Here is an 18,020-nt window from a genome sequence, read left to right as displayed (position 1 = left end):
TTCCAAAATTTTGTTTTTTTATTAGAGTTTATAATTTTATGAACAAATATCATTGTATTGTAAAATATTCTTTGTTTATATGTTAATAATTTCATTTCATTTACCATCGACTTTACCCTCCGTGTTTCTGTTTTTTTTCAAAATGATTCTAAAGGCTTTATTTTGTAATACAGTTAGTTTATCTATGTTTTCTTTGTTTGATAAAAATAAAATGCTACTACAGTAGTTAACGTGTGGTTCAACAATTGCTTTGTAAATAGTTTTGCAAGAGTCCTATTACAAACTAAAATTTAATACATACAGAATGCATAAAGCGACTCATGTCAAAAAAGTAGGAGAATCCTGCTCCGGAAAACCCCTTTGGATACGTGGAACAGATTAACATCCAGAGCGATGTTGTTCAGTGCAGCGGTAGCCCTTCCAACGGCAGGGTGCTCCTGCATATCGGAATATGAAACAATCTTTCTAAGGTAATTATCAGGAACATACAAACCAATGCCCATCATAATCTCAGGATTATCGACCATACTGCGCAACAATAGATAAAAATGTGTAGTCAAATACGCATTCCTTCTAGTCTCTAAACTGTCGTAGCCGAGCATACCCTAGAGAACCTCGGTCGGGCAGAGCCGAGGATAATACCCGCACTCTCTCATGTAGAGATATCTCAGAAACTTCTTTTGGATTTTGTCTATCATAAGAGAGTACTTCAGTTCATGTGGCCCCCAAATCATCGAGCCACTCTCGAGTCTATTTCGCACCGAGGAGTTGTAAAGAGTTCTCAGTACGCGGCACTCGCCAGATAGCAGGTAAAAAGTGAAATTGAGGAACGTAAAAACGAAGTTTTACTGTAATAAAATGATTAATTAGTAAAAAAGGTCAACACATCTTTTGAACGTATTGACAAAACTTTTTGACTTGTTTTATATTATTAAATTTTTAGCCACACGGCGTCAAATTACGGAGAAAGTAAGAAGCCTACAATCAACAAATAAAAATGGACATTTTTATACGTGTTTTGGACAAAAAAATAATATAGATTTATTCCTGTAACTACTAAAATTTAAAAGCTGCGTGTTTATTTCTCAACATATTACAACAGAGATGGAAAACATTTAAGAGAAATGAACACAGATGTCATGACCTTTCACTGCATTGTGCCAATCAATTTTGGAGTATAATCGGATGGGGTGGTGCGAGTGACACAGTTTTAAATAATGTATTTGCTGCACAGAGTCCCGATACAGACATCTACTGAAGAAATATTCCACAAATCACAACTTATGACACCAAAGCAATTATACGCTAAAACAATACTCGCTTACAGATTCAAAAACTATTCTTACTCAAATGAAAGAAATAACCCCTACAATACACCACATACAAATAATATAATCACTAGATCCTCAACACAAAGACAACTCAAACAAATACAAACTAATACCACTTTCGGACAAAGGGATTTTGAGTATTATTCAATTAAAATCTATAACCTACTTCCACTATCTATTAAAACAATTAGTAATGATAAAATGTTCAAAAAGGCTATAAAAAATGGATAGTGGAGCTAGGTAGAAGTAAAATGTATTGTCTCATTCGCTTGGGCCAATATTGAATCAACTGCTCCACAAGTGTATAGCTTATGTTAGGTTTTTGTTTTTTCATTGTGCGTTTTGTAATATAAATATTATAGATGTACATGAAATAAATATAAACATAAATACGTAGTGTTTAAAACTGTCTGAATATTTTTTTAATTATCTCTGTTTATTAAGTTAGTCTTCCCAACCCCAGTTAGGTCACATTATTTTTATTATTAATTATAGTTTGTAAGAGAAAAAATATGAATAAATAAATTGTTTAAACAACCATATTTCTACAAATTGACTGTTCCAAGAAGTATAAAAATAGTTTCATGCGTTGCCTCGTACGTAGGTCAAATAATTAAGATAAATCTACTTGCGTCAATAAAGGTTTCAATTCTTTAACTTGACGAAAATAAGTATGTGGAAGAAATATAGATGATTGAACATAGGCAGAATGGTGAATGTTACACTGCGTGTAAGGTGAGTTTAGCCCTGTAAATAAGACCTGATAATGACGTTGAAAATTTCATTCTAGGGCGAAAAGGTTCGCAAGCTGAAAGCGAGCGGCGTGGAAAAGTCGGTTTGGCAACCCGAGGTGCAAGTACTCCTGGCTCTGAAGAAGCAGCTGGGGTCTATGGCCACTGCGACTAGTGTTAAGCAGGCCAGCACTGCAGGAGAGAACAAGGAGAACGTAGCCAGCCAATCTGTGGCCGAAATAGAAGAGGAAGTTGCCAAACAGGTTTGTTACGACAAAAATATTTAGATGTATACTACCCTCATAAGCAAAAAAGTAGCTATTTGCAATCTTTAAAATTGATACATAAGTTTAGCCACTAATAAGTAAACGAATCCCCTGCGGATGCGGGGCGCGAAATAGTGGGGGCAAAGCCCTAGGGTTTCTACAATATTATTGAGCGGTGTGGACTATAATCAAATTTAGTGAAAATAAGTGAGTATCCTCGCTATGCAGTATGCAGTGTCAATCGGTCGCGACCCCAGAAAATGAGATGGATTAGGAAGGGATGCCACTAACCTTATCCTTGTTCTTGATGGACTTGACACTTGCGAGCGGCACTAACACGATTGCAGGCCCTGATCTGGAGCTCAACACTGATGGTCTGTGGAAACAAAGTTTTATGATGCGGCACACGTTCAACAAAATAAATGCGCGATGTACAACACGAGGTCTTAATGTGGCGGATGATTAAAGGATACTAAGGTGGGAGGTGAACAGTTGTTGTGGGTAAAAGGATGTAGAAGTTGTGACAATACTTGATCCATGCATGCCCACATAATTCGCAACCAGCCGCTGATATCATTGTAGAAAAAGAACTAAAACTTTTAAAAAGTTGTAATAAACATGGACAGTAATAACGGCGCCCAACGTGGGGCCAATTGACAATCGCGCTTTACGCACTTTGTACAATAAATAAAACAGTAAAACCTTGAGGAAGAGGCTTGTTCGCTTTGAAACCGGTGGGTGGAAAAAATAAAAAATTAGTCTTTATAAACAAAGTTGTTTTATTAGTTTTATTTTTAAAAAAGAATTAAAGTCATATTTTGAGTATTTATCAACTTTTTCAGAATGATTAAAACTGTAAATTATCATAAATTGGAAATAACGGACGCAGCGGCCTCCTATAACGAGCGTTTTTTGGGTGTCTTTGATCAATGAACTTTGACCCGTGGGGGTATTGGGGGATTTGGTTACGCCATGTCTTTGTAATAATACGATGCTTATCTCAGCCTTACCCGATGCACGGATCTCGACGCGATGTGATGACGCGATATTATTCTGTATTGCAGGGCGAGAAGGTGCGGACCCTGAAGGCTGGCGGCGGGGACAAGTCGTCATGGCAGCCGGAAGTAGAAAAACTTCTGGTCCTGAAGAAGAGACTAACGGACGCCCAGAAAGCTGTAAGATTTTGATACGCCTCATATACGTTAAGCGATGCAGTCAAATATCAAAATTAGACACCTAAACAAAATGGTCAATTACACTGAACCTACTTTGAATTTAGTTGAAGACAACAATTTGCACATTTTTTTATTTACCTCAATTTTATACAACATTCACGCGGCGGCGCGCGGCTCGTTGTCTTTTGACAGATCAAATGAGTTTTGAAACATTTCAACGTAAAACCGGGGTTATGAAAAATGAAACAAAGCTGAAAAACGTAAAAATGAGGTTTTACTGTATTTGGAAAAGAGGAACTAGAATCCCAATGAGGAATTCCAGCCCAACCCGGAATTGAATTTTAAAAATGTTTTCATCTATATAGTTGGATAATTTATATAGCGCCATTCTTGTGAAAATCACCTCAAGGGCGCTGTACAATTAATAAATATCCCAGTACGTCTTGCAGCTACAGAGCGCATGGACGGTTGGGATTCTAGTTCCTCGTTTTCAATTAAGATCAATAAAAAAATATAACAGATAGGAGCTAGATTACAGGACGTCTTGCAGCTACAGAGCGCATAGACAGTTAGAAATCTAGCCCCCATTTACACATTTTAAAAATTGACAAATAAATTTAGTGTATTAATGATACTAAAAAAAATAAAAATAATATGAATAATAAAAAGGAGTAAGATTACAACACGTCTTGCAGCTACTAAGCGCATAGACGATTGGAATTCTAGACCCCATTTATAAAATTTAGGTATTTTTAAGTTGGTATATGAAAGCTAGATAACCAATCATCGTGCATGGACGAGTGGAATTCTAGCAAAGTTAGAATGATATCAATAAATTTATAAAAAATAGAGCATAGTAGTAAGTTTGTCAAGTGTTCATGCCAAGAAGTAAGCAATAAAAAAGTAAATAAATAAAGCACTGTATCAACTCCATGGTTAACAAAGGGAGATAGATGTCCGAAGAGAATCTTTTGTAGACATTAGGTAGATATCGTCACCATGTGGTCCACTAGGCTGCTGGAGAATTTCTGGAAACGCACGTGTGTACACGTGAATATTAAAAAAATTTGGAGTAGGATGAAATATCTCAAAAACGCACGCAAAAATAAATAAAAAATGTTAAAAATAGTATTCATTTTAAAATCGTAAATAATGACGTCACTCCTTATATCTAAGTGTAGTATTTCCGGTTTCCGCTTTAAAGCCCCCGCACCTTGTAAGGAACGTTTTGACCATAGAAAAAAAAGAGTATAATTTGTATAATTTGACATTTCAACCGGAGATTATGTCAACTTTCTAGGTTTTTCTAAATCGAAACGTTCGTAAAAACAACCATAACTTAGAAATGAGCAAATTACGATCAACTAAATGAAGTAATTTTAGTCGTGTTGTTACCACCTTTATGTAGGCACCTAGTTGGTGGCCTAATTTTGTGATGTACAAAGTTATGTGGGTGCACAGAATGAGAGCAAGTAAAACAGGGTACTTACGTTTTACACAAAGATTTATTCACGAAACTAAACTACTGAAGCTAACACATTGAAAGAAGGATTCTAATAACTATATTAGGCAAAATAAAATGAAGTTGGTAAATCTAAATTGGCGGTAATTTTGTGCCTCGAAGACGCGTGCGGTGAGGTCGGAATCCGGTAGTTTTCTCTTGGCCGGTTTGGCCCGTTCGTACGCTCTACGTCGGCGTTCGGCAATGTTCGGCTCGTGCCGTCGTTGTCGACCCGCCACACAGCCCCCTTCCAAGTTTTGAAATCTGTTTTTCAAAACTGACGCTGTATCACCCTCCTGCCGCTACGCGTTGTGTATGCCGGTTGTTCTGTTGGTGTTTCCGTTTCTGCTGGACTGGCTCGTTCTTCCGCTGTCTGGAACGCCGGCTTGCACCTGTCCAGCGAAACCTTTTTATGTTCGCCATCCACGTCCAGTGTTACCGTCTTTTCCGCCCTGGTGATGACCTTGTAGGGCCCCTTGTAGTTCGGCATCAGGGGTTTGTACACTCTGTCGTCCCTCAGAAACAAGTGTGTGGCTCTCTTTAGTTCCGGGTGGATGAAAACGTTACCTTTATTGTGGTGCTCGACTGGCCTTGGTTTGACGTTTTGCATGAAATTTACCAGTTGCCTAGTGTAGGAGTCCGGGTCAATGTAGTCGTTCGTCTGCTCCAGGATGTCTGCTGGTAACTTTAGTTTGCACCCATACAGCATCTCTGCTACTGAGTGCTCTGCATTCGTGCGCAGTGTGGCCCTCAGTCCGAGTAGTATGGTGCTGATCGATTTTGTCCACGGAACAGGGTGGTGAGCTTTAATGGCCGTCTTCAGCGTTCTATGAAATCGCTCGATCATGCCATTACTTTGTGGATGGTAAGGCGTCGTGTTGGAGTGTGCTATGCCTGATCTGGAACAAAACAAGTTAAAGTCCGTAGACATGAATTGCCTACCCTGATCAGTTATAATTTTCTCCGGTACGCCGTATCTCGCAATCCAGTTGTCCCAGATGGCTCTGATGATTGTGTGGGTCTGGATATCTGCGATAGGGATTACTTCCGCCCATCGAGTGTATCGGTCGATACATGTGAGGCAGTACCTCAGTCCCTCTGATGGTGGAAAAGGTCCGATGAGGTCGACATGGACCACGCAGAATTTCTGTCTCGGCATGTCGATCTTGATGATCGGTGTCCTCGTGTGTTTGTTGACTTTGCTCTTCTGACAGGGTATGCAGGCCTTCGTCCAAGCTGCGCAGTCTGCTTTCATATTTTTCCAGACGCCTCTTTGACTGATGGTCTTGGTCGTGGCGTCGGCTCCTGCATGGTTGAGGTTATGCACTTGGTTGAAGAAAGATCTCTGTAGCGTTTTTGGGATGTACGGTCGCATGTTGCCTTTGTTGAGATCGAAGACGATTTCTTGTCCCTGCATGTTGGTTTTGATCAGGTTCAGAGCAGTGTTCTTGTCGTCCAAGAGTGCGAGTAGTTCGTTGTCCTGCCTTTGTTCTTTATGGATCTTTTCGAACGATATGTTTGCCTCTTGTTCGATCATGTCGATTCTTGATAAGGTATCGGCGACGACGTTGTCTTCTCCTTTTATGTATTTGATGTCCGTGCTGAACTGTGAGATGTAGTCTAGATATCTGAGTTGTCTGGGGCTTTCTTTGTCGTGACTTTTCCTTCTAAACACGAATTGTAGTGGTTTATGGTCCGTGTATATACAGAATTCTCTGCCCTCCAGATAATGTTGAAAGTACCTTACAGTCTCAAAAATGGCTAGTAGTTCCCTGTCGTACGTACTATATGAACCCTGAGCCTTGTTCAACTTTTTTGAGAAGAAACTTATCGGTTTGTAGTTGATGCCGTCTGTGGTTTGTTGTAGCACGCCTCCGATTGCGTAATCTGAGGCGTCTGTCCACACTGACATCTTGCTGCTTTCCTCTGGGTAGCTAAGCTTAGTGGCGTTGATCAGCGAGTTCTTGACCTCTTCGAAATCGTGTGTAGTGACTTCGTTCCACTCTACTTTTCTGTTGTCATTCTTTTTTGCTCCCTTGAGGTAATCGTGTAGTCGTATCAATTTGTGTGCTGCTCGTGGTATGAATCTTCGGTAGAAGTTTCCCATGGCCAAGAATCTTCTCAACTGCTTAATGGTTTCTGGCTTGTTGAGGTTCGTGATGGCTTCCACTTTTGTTGGCGAGGGTCCGATGCCTTCAGCCGAAATTTCATAACCAAGAAATAACAGTGTTTTCTTGGCAAACTCGCATTTAGATGGGTTTACCACCATTCCATGATCTTGAAGTCGCTGGAACAAAGCTTTTAAGTGTTCCACATGTGTTTCTTCGTCTGGTGAAGCGATCAATATATCGTCGATATATGCGTGTACTCCTTCTAGACCTCTTGTGACTTCGTTGATGTGACGTTGGAATGTTTGTGCAGCGCATGATAGTCCGAATGGCATTCTTACAAATTCAAATAACCCGAATGGTGTGGTTATAGCTGTCTTTTTAATGTCAGTTTCATTAATTGGAATTTGGTGATATGCTCGTTGTAAGTCAATTTTGGAAAAAATTTTACAGTTAAATAAGTCATTGCATATATCGTGGATATGTGGCAAGGAATAACGATCATGTACCGTCTGTGCGTTTAAGCTACGGTAATCGCCACAAGGGCGATAAGTACCATCGCTCTTCTTCACCATATGCAATGGAGAGGCCCACTCACTCTTGGAGGGTCTACAAATACCTTGAGCCACCATGTGATCGAACTCTTGCTTCGCCTGCCTCAGTAGTTCTGGGGACAGCCGACGAGTCTTACACATAACGGGTTTGCCACGGGTATCTATATGGTGGATTGTGTTGTGTTTATCCAGCCCTGCGTATGGTTTATTGATATCTACTAGTTGTGGATACTTCAATATGAGTGAGTGGTAAATGTTGGTTTTGTCTGTTAATGATATGGAACATGTTATGTTGTTGTTTGTGGAGATGTCAAATGCTCTGACTATCTTGCCGTTTGTATTGTCTACTAACCGTTTGTTCCTAACATCTACTAACAGGTGGAAGTTGTGGAGAAAATCTGCTCCTATAATAGGGCGTGTCGTATCCGCTATTATAAACTTCCATGTAAACATTTGTTTACATCCCAGATTCAGTGTTACCGTGGTAACTCCGAAATTCTGGATCGTAGTCCCGTTCGCTGCATAGAGAATTAGCTTAGACTTTTCTCCATGGCGTTTGTGTAAAGATCTAGGAATTAATGATATTTCCGATCCGGAGTCAACGAGGTATGACACACCGGTATCACGATCTTTAACAAAGAGACGTGTTGTGTTGGTTGAATCAGCCGCCTCCGCTATGATTCGACCATCTAGTTTTTTGAAGCTAGATGCGGTTTAAATTCACATGGTGTGACGCATTTCTTAGCTTGATCGCCAAATTTTGTGTGGAAGTAACAAAGAATAGTTTTCTTGTTATTTCCGTTGGCCCTATAGCTTGTTTTGTTGAAATTGTTGTTGTATTTGTTGTTATTGAAATTGTTACTGCTGTTACTTGTTGTGTGTTTGAATCTATTGTTATTGTTGTTGTGACTATGCTGTTTGTTGATTGTGTGAAATAAACTCTCTACCTTATGGGTTAGAGCTTGTACGGACTGTTCTAAACTACAAATGTTATTTTTATTGTTGGTACCTACTACCGCTACATTATCCTGTGTGTACACCTGTATTAGGCGATCTGCTATCGTCGCTTGCCTATCCCAGTCATCTTCGCTTATGGCTAAATGCGCTTGGATCGTCTTGGGCAGTTGTTGTATCCACAAGTATTGCAACGTCGTTTCGTCTATTTGTAAACCTATTGCTAGCGTCCGCATCTCTCTAAGTAGGCTGGATGGGTTTCGATCCCCAAGCTGTAAGGAAGAAAACAGTTTTTCTCTCCTTCTGTCCTGTGGACAGCCCATGCGTTGGATTATAGCTTCCTTCAGCCTCGTATATTTTGCTCGGTTCGGTTCCATGAGTAAAATATCTGAAACTTGTTCTATGTGCGTTTGTTCAAGTTTTGACACTAAGTGACTATAACGTGCGTCTTCTGAAACTATGTTTGCCAACTCGAATTGTGCTTCTATCTGTTTAAACCAAAGTTCGATGTTGTTCACCCATAGCTGTGGTAGTTTAACGCTAATCCTATCCGTGTGGAACATGTTGTTTGCTGTGTTGATATTTGTCAAGTCAGTGTTGTCCTTGTTAGCCATTGTTTACAGTTTAAAAATATTCGTTTTTAAAAAAAAAAATTCAGAAAAATGTATGTAATAATGATTACAGTATAAGTTAACATATTGAAATAAAAGTATTCAATAATGAGTGTAGTTGTATTAAAAAGTTAAGTTTAAATTATTAGATTTAAATTTAAATTTAAATTTAAATTTCAAACAAAAATATTTATTTTTTAAATGTCAGAGTCACTATTTGTTATGCATGTACTGTGCAAGTTATAGAAAAGAAAATTAAAAACAGAAAATTTAAATAATTATTTTACCATACGGCGGAACACATTTTCCAACTATTAGGTATTTGTATTCTCCAAGCCTGAGTGGTCCCCTCAATATTAATATTCCTTTTGATTGTCCGTTGTACAATATATCAAGTTTAAAAATGTTTATGGTAAAACTTCAAATCTGTAACACATAATAACATGCATAGCCTAGGTTAAAAATATAAACATATATAGTACAGTCACACGATATAATGTATATAGAAAAAAAGTATGGATACTAATGTCCACGTACTAAGTTAAACATTCGTCGGCTTAGCCGCCCGAATATCTGTTTGTTTGATAGTTTCAAGTTGTTTACAAAAATAAAATTTTACAAATTGCAAGTATTGTGCACGACTGCGCCAGCTGAAAAATATTTCCGATAGATTTCGCTGGTAAAAAAAAAAACTTACTCCCGCAGTGCGTTCACAAGGAGAAAACTTTCGGATGCCTACGTCACGCTTGTCTCGCCATATAATATTTGTCAAAAATAATTATGTTCCGGTACCCTGTAAGTACCTCTACTCAATCTGGCACCCTATGTAAATGTTCGTGTGAATAGTTTGTGTGTTCGACTCAAGAAAAATAAAAAAAAATAAAATTTATATGTGTTGTAGGAATGTATTACTCGGCGTGCGATTTTTGGTGAGCGAGTCGCTCGAACGTATTATATTATGTTTGTTTATAATAATTTTAGTTAAATTATGAATCACCTGTTTGAATTAATCCCGGCCGAGTAATATTGTTAAGAAATTAATCACAGTTTAATCAATTCACTAGTTACATTAATTACATTTACATTAGTTACATTTACATTGAAGATTGTTACCGACAGAAAAATTCACTCGATTCGCTCGGTCTTTGAAAAATCTAATTCTATTATATATTATAATTATTATAATATAATTCTATTATACTAAATTAATTAACCTTACAATAAGTTAACCTTGAAATAGATTAACCTTGATTAATTACAAATAAATTAAAAGTGCAATCAAATTAAAAATGAAATTTTAAATTTTTCATGTACCGACCGAAAAAAAGTAATTGTTGTACAATTTTGTCAAGCGAAGATATTTCTGTCTGAAATTTTGCGCAATTTTTATGGAATTTGAATGGGGTCACCGTGATTGATTGTTTAATGTTGTGTTTTCGTGTTCAAACGTCGGGGTATACCACTTTTAGTCGTGTTGTTACCACCTTTATGTAGGCACCTAGTTGGTGGCCTAATTTTGTGATGTACAAAGTTATGTGGGTGCACAGAATGAGAGCAAGTAAAACAGGGTACTTACGTTTTACACAAAGATTTATTCACGAAACTAAACTACTGAAGCTAACACATTGAAAGAAGGATTCTAATAACTATATTAGGCAAAATAAAATGAAGTTGGTAAATCTAAATTGGCGGTAATTTTGTGCCTCGAAGACGCGTGCGGTGAGGTCGGAATCCGGTAGTTTTCTCTTGGCCGGTTTGGCCCGTTCGTACGCTCTACGTCGGCGTTCGGCAATGTTCGGCTCGTGCCGTCGTTGTCGACCCGCCACATAATCAAAGCAATATTCCATAGATTCTTGTCAGGTCAGTGAAAGTAAGAACGCCAACCGTGTTATGACGTCACTACTGAAAAGTGACACTCTGATTACAGTCATTTGGCGCGGTATTCGATAAATGTAACTTTAAAAAATCATATCTTTGTAAATAACGCACAAAAAAAAAATATATATATTTTTTGCTTAGTTAAATAGTACGATATTAGAAAAAAAAATAATTAGAAAACAGTGGAATTCCTCATTGTCATGCGCTCTATAGGTGCAAGGCGTGCAGGGATACTTATTCATTGTACAGCGCCCTTGGGGGTGATTTTCACAAAAATGGCGCTGTATAAATTATCCAACTATATATATATGGACGTATATATGCAGAAAAGATCCATCCGGTTAGACAAACACTTGCGTAGTAATTCAATTTTAAAACACGGTCCATAATGCAATACGAATTTTACATTTTGCACAAATAGTCCAATGATATTTGGTCTTAATCTAGTTAAAAAATATTTTCGTATAAAAGATATGTAAAAGAAATTTTTGCATCAGGAAAGCGCAAATGCAAATATTCCGTCTACTTCATATAATTACATAAAACTGATCATCTTACCTTCATGTAACAAGTGATCAGATTTGCTCCACGGGGTAGAGTGGACCAAAGGTCCGTGGTTCGAATCCCACTCTACCTCAACTTGATTCCCATTTTCTAATAGTGAGTTATTTACAACTCGTTGAAAATGGCCCTCAAAATGAAATATTCGGGTAAATCAGAAGAACGCAAATATTTCTTTTTTTAAAAAAAATATTAAAAAACGAACGGCAACGCGAGACGGGGACAACCGAGGAAGACGTGGCATGATCAGATAAACCAAAATCTTAAGTCTGGTCATGTCAGAAGCAGACAGAACCGAAGGGCGTGTATGACAAGATGTATGAATGTGGAAGAAGCTAGGATTGTATGCCAGGATAGACCATTCTCTCTGCCTACCCCTACGGAGGTATGGCGTGATGGTAGTAGTAGTAGTAGTTATATTTCCTCAAATATCTCAAAACTGTAATTTGACAGTTGGATCTTTTCTGCATATATACGTCCACATGTGGTTGTTTATTCAGTTTCTCTAATTTTTTAAAAATTAATATTTTTATTTATTTTTGTTACAGGCCGGGATCACTCCACCTGTAGAACCCAAAGTGACAAAGAACAAAAAATCAGCAAAGCCCAACAAATAGATCCAATTTCCCATAGGGCTGAATGTCCTAATATAATGATATGATCTTGTACTCTACGCTTTTGTGTTGTGAAGTGAGCTTCTTATTTATTTCTGTGGTTAAGAACCTTTGTATTATAATTTTTTATTTAAAATAAAAATTATGCCATAACTTTTTTAAAATTAATTAAAAAAGGAAATAAAAAATATTAAAAAAAACATTAAAATATTCCTTATTATTATACAGGGTGTTCACTAAACCCTGTCACATCCGAAACCACGATGATCAGTATGAGCAAGAAGACATATTGGCACATGAAAAGACATTTTTAAAACAAATAATATTTTTAACAATTGAATTTCAGAAAAAGCAAATGGTTTCTGACTTCTACAAGGGAGAAACAAAATATTCAGATGTATACTACCCTCATAAGCAAAAAAGTAGCTATTTGCAATCTTTAAAATTGATGCATAAGTTTAGCCACTAATAAGTAAACGAATTCCCTGCGGATGCGGGGCGCGAAATAGTGGGGGCAAAGCCCTAGGGTTTCTACAATATTATTGAGCGGTGTGGACTATAATCAAATTTAGTGAAAATAAGTGAGTATCCTCGCTATGCAGTATGCAGTGTCAATCGGTCACGACCCCAGCAAATGAGATGGATTAGGAAGGGATGCCACTAACCTTATCCTCGTTCTTGATGGACTTGACACTTGCGAGCGGCACTAACACGATCGCAGGCCCTGATCTGGAGCTCAACACTGATGGTCTGTGGAAATAAAGTTTTCTTTTCTTTTTTCTGCAGAAAGTAAGCGACCATTTGTTTTGATTAATATTTTATTTTTTGAATTTTCTTTGTTCTAAATATTTTTTTAAATATGCTAATATGTCTTCTTGCCCATACTGATCATCGTGGCTTCGGATGTGACAGGGTTTAAAGAACACCCTGTATCTTAAGTTTGAATCCAGGATAGTGAGTGTTTTTCAAAAGAAGGAAAGTTTTGAAAGTTTGAGATCAATGAAATATGAAATAAATATTTTGAAGATTACCTCTTGAAACTAGGAATGCATGTCGGGTAGAGGTGTGTGGCGGTCCATCCTCTCTGCCTACCTCGAGGGGAAATGACGTGATGGCAGTAGTAAAATACCAAATTAGTTTTTATACAGGTTTTATTACATTCAAAATACATTATTTTGACAGTATGAATATTATCTCAGCATACGATGGAAGGTAGATCGGTTATCTACGTAGGTACCTCAGTAATTTAGGCACTGCAGAATTTACTACACCTTTACAAATAAAGAAGAAGACGGTACAAGAATGTCGTGTATAAATGGCACAGTATTCGGAATCAAAATGGCAGTAAAAAATAGACACAACATTGTGTAGTATTAAAAATATGCATTGGCACACGAATGGAATCAAGATGGAGTAGTATACATTCAAATTCAAATATATTTCTATTGTTTATGTCTATGGGAAAAACGAATGAAACCAATTTTTCTTTTAATGAGGAAGTTCCTACCCCAAAACTAAGCCAATTTTTTTGTTATGTATCGTAAATTTAACGCTATGATTTTTTAAATTTTTATTACATAGAAATTACTCCGCTCGAGATGTCACAAGTTCTTGTCGGTTAAAAGTAGAGCCCAGCAGCGTCAAAATCCATCAAAAGTTGAAAAAAAATCCTACCCAGAAATCGGAAATCTTTCACGACACATAACCTCGCATTGATCGGTTGATTCTAAAGAACTTGTGACAAATCAAAGTAGTTTGTATTTAAATTTCGGGGCCATTTTCAACGAGTTGTAAATAGCTACTAAATTAGAAAATGGGAATCAAGTCAGGGAAGAGTGGGGTGCGAACCTCGGATCTCCGATCCGTAAGTCCACAAGAATAGCCACGGGACCACAACCCGTACAATTAAATGCTCTGATATTTCACAGCGGTGAAAACGTTTACTATACAATTTTCTGTAGCGCTGAACTTCCTCATTTTATTTATTTATTTATTAACGGACATTGTCCATGTATACAATTTATAAGGTTTAAATATTACAATAAAAGAGTAGTTTAAAACATTTAAAGAAAAAAGAAAGAAGCATTGACAAACATAAGGGACATCGAGACAAGATCTGGACTATTTATTTAGTGCTCGTTTAAATCCTTGTAAACTTAAGCCAAAAACGTTCAGATCCTGTCTTGAGTTAACAATACGACAAAGGCGGGTCATTGGAGAATTTAGGCCATAGTTTGTTCTATGCTGATCGATGAACAGTACTTCATTGTTTCTCAATCTACGAGTCGGAATATTGAATTTTACTTGTCCCAGTAATGATGGAACATCGATTATACCATTTAGTATGCCGAACATATATATGGAGTCAATATTAGTTCTACGTTTTTGTAGACTAGAAATATTTAACATTGACTCTATTTCAGCATAAGAATAATTATCTCTCTCTAGTCCGAGCATCCACGCTATTTTTCGAAGCGAGCGATGTTGGACTGATTCAATGTGATTTATGCGATTGACATAGAATGGAGACCAGACTACTGAGGCATATTCAAGAAGAGGGCGAACAGTTGAGCAATAAAGAGTTTTGATTGTACGGACATTAGTAAAATCAGAGGATATTCTGTTAATGAAGCCAAGTAATTTCAGTGATTTATTTACTGTATTATCTATATTGCTCGTTGTATGTCAGTTTATAGTCCAAAACAACTCCTAAATCTCTGATGGACTTGACTACATCAATTTTGGAGTTTTCTAATAGGTACTCGAAGGAAATTGGTTGTTTTGTTCTATGAAATAACATTATTTTGCATTTTTTAATATTGAGTTCTAATTTATTGACTTTACACCATCGGTTAAAAGAGTTAATGTCTGATTGAAGAAGAAAGAGATAATCTGTATATTGGATTTGTTTCCTTATAAAAAAAGAAACCACCCACAAATAATAGTCTTATTTAAAATTTTATGAAGATATAATAGATTATAGAAAATAAATTAAGAAATTTTTATGTAAAATTTTAGACATTTAATGGATTATTAAATTATTTCCATTAGCATTTTTAATATCAAATTATATGTATAATTATCGATATACATATTTATTTATAACATAATTTTACGCTAAATATAATGGAAGAAGGTCAGGTTCCGTGTCAAAATTCTAAGAACAATCCAACATGTTGATTTAATACATATGCTATATATATTCTAAATAAATTATAAATGTATTTAATAAATATAGTTTAAATTCGTTTACAAAATAAATAATCATCTCTCGATATAAATAATGAATTTTTTATAATAGATATTAACTCACCACTTTTTTAAAAAAGCATCCAATTTCATTTGCTTTGATTGTTGCTTCCTTTCTTGCGAAATTAGCAAAAGCTACAAATATTTAAACGTTCTTTCAATTTTAATAATAACAAAATAAAAAATATAATCATCCCTTTTTATTTTTCTTAAAAACAAAACGAAAACTAGCTCGGAAGCAATTTCACACGCACAGTAGGCTGCTCGCGTACACGGTAATAGAATAAAATAACGTGTAAAAGTGTGTCTGCTATTAGAATCGCGGCGCCTACTGTCGTCTGGTGTCGGCCGAACCGGGGAATCCCGCGCCGGCACCAACCGGCGTAATTTTAAATCGGAGCAAAACAAAGTTTACCTGTATTTTTCTTTTTTTTTTAATACTTATTTCAAACTCTACAGCTTTGTATACGTAAATATTTATGTATATCTATGTTTTTGAACTGATTTTAAAGGCATCTAACTGTAGTTAGATATTCTTGTATATTCCGGGCATTTTGAGGTATTTTAACTCACAACATTCAATTAAATATTAGGTGTAATATAATATACTAAAGTACATTATGTTTATATAAAAAATGTATCATTTTATATCACTTAATGTGAATTGATAATATATTTACATATAAACAAATAAACAAACCATCACACCGTTTCTCCGTAAGGGTAGGCAGAGATAATAGAACGCCACATCACTCTATCTTTGCATGCAGATCTCGCTTCCTCTACATTCATACATCTTCTCAAGCATGCGCGCCGATTATACCAACTTTCGCATGTACATCGTCAAGTATTTGATGGACTCGATCGTGCCATGTCTTTCTCGGTCTTCCTCGTTTTCTGCATCCATCAACATTCGCATTGTAAATATTTTTAGCCGTTCTTTCGCTGTCCATTTGCTCTACATGTCCAAATCAACGCAGAGCTCTTTTCTTGATTTTGTCAATAATGCTTATCTCGGCCTTACATAACGTACGGATCTCGACATTTGCGCATCTATCGTACAGAGTTTTACCACGCATTCGCCTGAGAGATTGCATTTCGGCAGCATTCAGCCTACTTTCATCCCTGTTCTTCCAAGTCCATACTTCGCTCCCATACATCAGGGTCGGACCGGGACTCCATTGTGAACTGCTAATTTTGTCTCTTGCGACAAACATGTATTTGCCAAGGTTGGATCACTCTGTTCCCGGCACTCACCCTCCTTCCATCCCTAGTAAACATACTTCCCAGATACACAAATTCCTCTACCTGTTTTAGTATAACTCCATTCCCAGTGATTTCACATTTAGTCATACTTTCATTTCTTTCAAAAACCATCACATTGGATTTATCGACGTTCATCAGCAAATGGCTTCCCTCGCATACATCGTAGACCTTTGTTACTTTGTTACCAAGAATTGCAGTTTTTACATCATGATTATAAATCAAACTCACAAGGGAACTTCGTAACATTTAAAAGGCTAAAGTGAATGGTGGAGAGAGTGGCTATTTGTCCCGATTAAGGTTGTGGTTCCGTGGCTAGTGTTGCGGACTCACGGGCCAGAGGTCCGAGGTTCAAACCCCGCTCTACCCCAACTTGATTTTCTAATAGTGAGTTATTTACAACTCGTTGAAATCATCATTCCCTTTCCGCACCAAATGGTGCATAGGGCACTGCATTGGTACATCAATCACAGCATATCTTGATCAATTTTTGTTACATGAAGGTAAGATGATCAGTCTTACGCTTCAGGTACCAGTCCAGGGACTGAAATATTCTAGAGTAAAAACACAGTTTTAAATAATATTTCATATCAACCATGTCGGGAATGGAACCTGAGACCTCTTGCATGGTAGGCAAATGCGCTGAACATTACACCACGAGGCCGACTCGCAGAAAATGGCCACCAAAATTGAAATATTTGTGCAAATTATAAGAACGCTAATATTTCTTTAATAATAAAAAAATAGCGATAGTCGGACGGCCGGCAGTTGATACAGGCTATTTTTTATCTCAATGGGAAAATTTTTACTGCAAGCCCCGGGTAAAAGCCAGTTTCATCATCATCATCGTCACTCCCTTTCCGCACCTAATGGTGCATAGGGCACTGCACTGGTACACCGATCGTGGCGTATCTTGATCATTTCTGTTCCATGAAGGTAAGATGATCAGTCTTACGCTTCAGATGCCAGTCTATGAAATATTCTAGTTTGTAGTTAAAAAGCCAGTTTACTATGATTTGAAGTTGGATCACGCTAAAAAAACGCCTTTGTATAACATTTGTTAAGACTACGTATCATTAACAATTTCATAATAACTCATTTGAACATTAAAATTATCATTCATGTTATAATCTGTAATCTTTAGATTTTATTGTCATTTTTGAAGCTCACTTTTCGTTACATAAAAATCTAAGAAAAGACTGTCTTTTCTTGGGTTTTCGCAAT

General features: G+C 36.9%; 1 protein-coding gene across 1 annotated transcript in view; it reads left to right on the top strand.

The window, feature by feature from the left end:
• The window catches only part of MetRS (methionyl-tRNA synthetase 1), a 43,859-nt gene extending 31,425 nt beyond the window's left edge, over window positions 1–12,434 (top strand). Inside the window, exons 21-23 of the mRNA XM_088230259.1 lie at window positions 2,122–2,325; window positions 3,393–3,503; window positions 12,219–12,434. Of these exons, the coding sequence (XP_088086385.1) occupies window positions 2,122–2,325; window positions 3,393–3,503; window positions 12,219–12,287 (384 nt within the window). The 3' untranslated portion in view covers window positions 12,288–12,434. The remainder of the gene's footprint in view (window positions 1–2,121; window positions 2,326–3,392; window positions 3,504–12,218) is intronic.
• The last annotated feature ends 5,586 nt before the right edge of the window (window positions 12,435–18,020 follow it).

Source organism: Micrasema longulum, unplaced genomic scaffold (assembly GCF_059751315.1).
Source record: "Micrasema longulum isolate JH-2025_06_02 unplaced genomic scaffold, ASM5975131v1 h1tg000745l, whole genome shotgun sequence".
NCBI lineage: Eukaryota > Metazoa > Arthropoda > Insecta > Trichoptera > Brachycentridae > Micrasema > Micrasema longulum.
The sequence above is the reverse complement of the archived record's forward strand: the minus strand, read 5'-3'. Positions and strand labels throughout refer to the sequence as shown.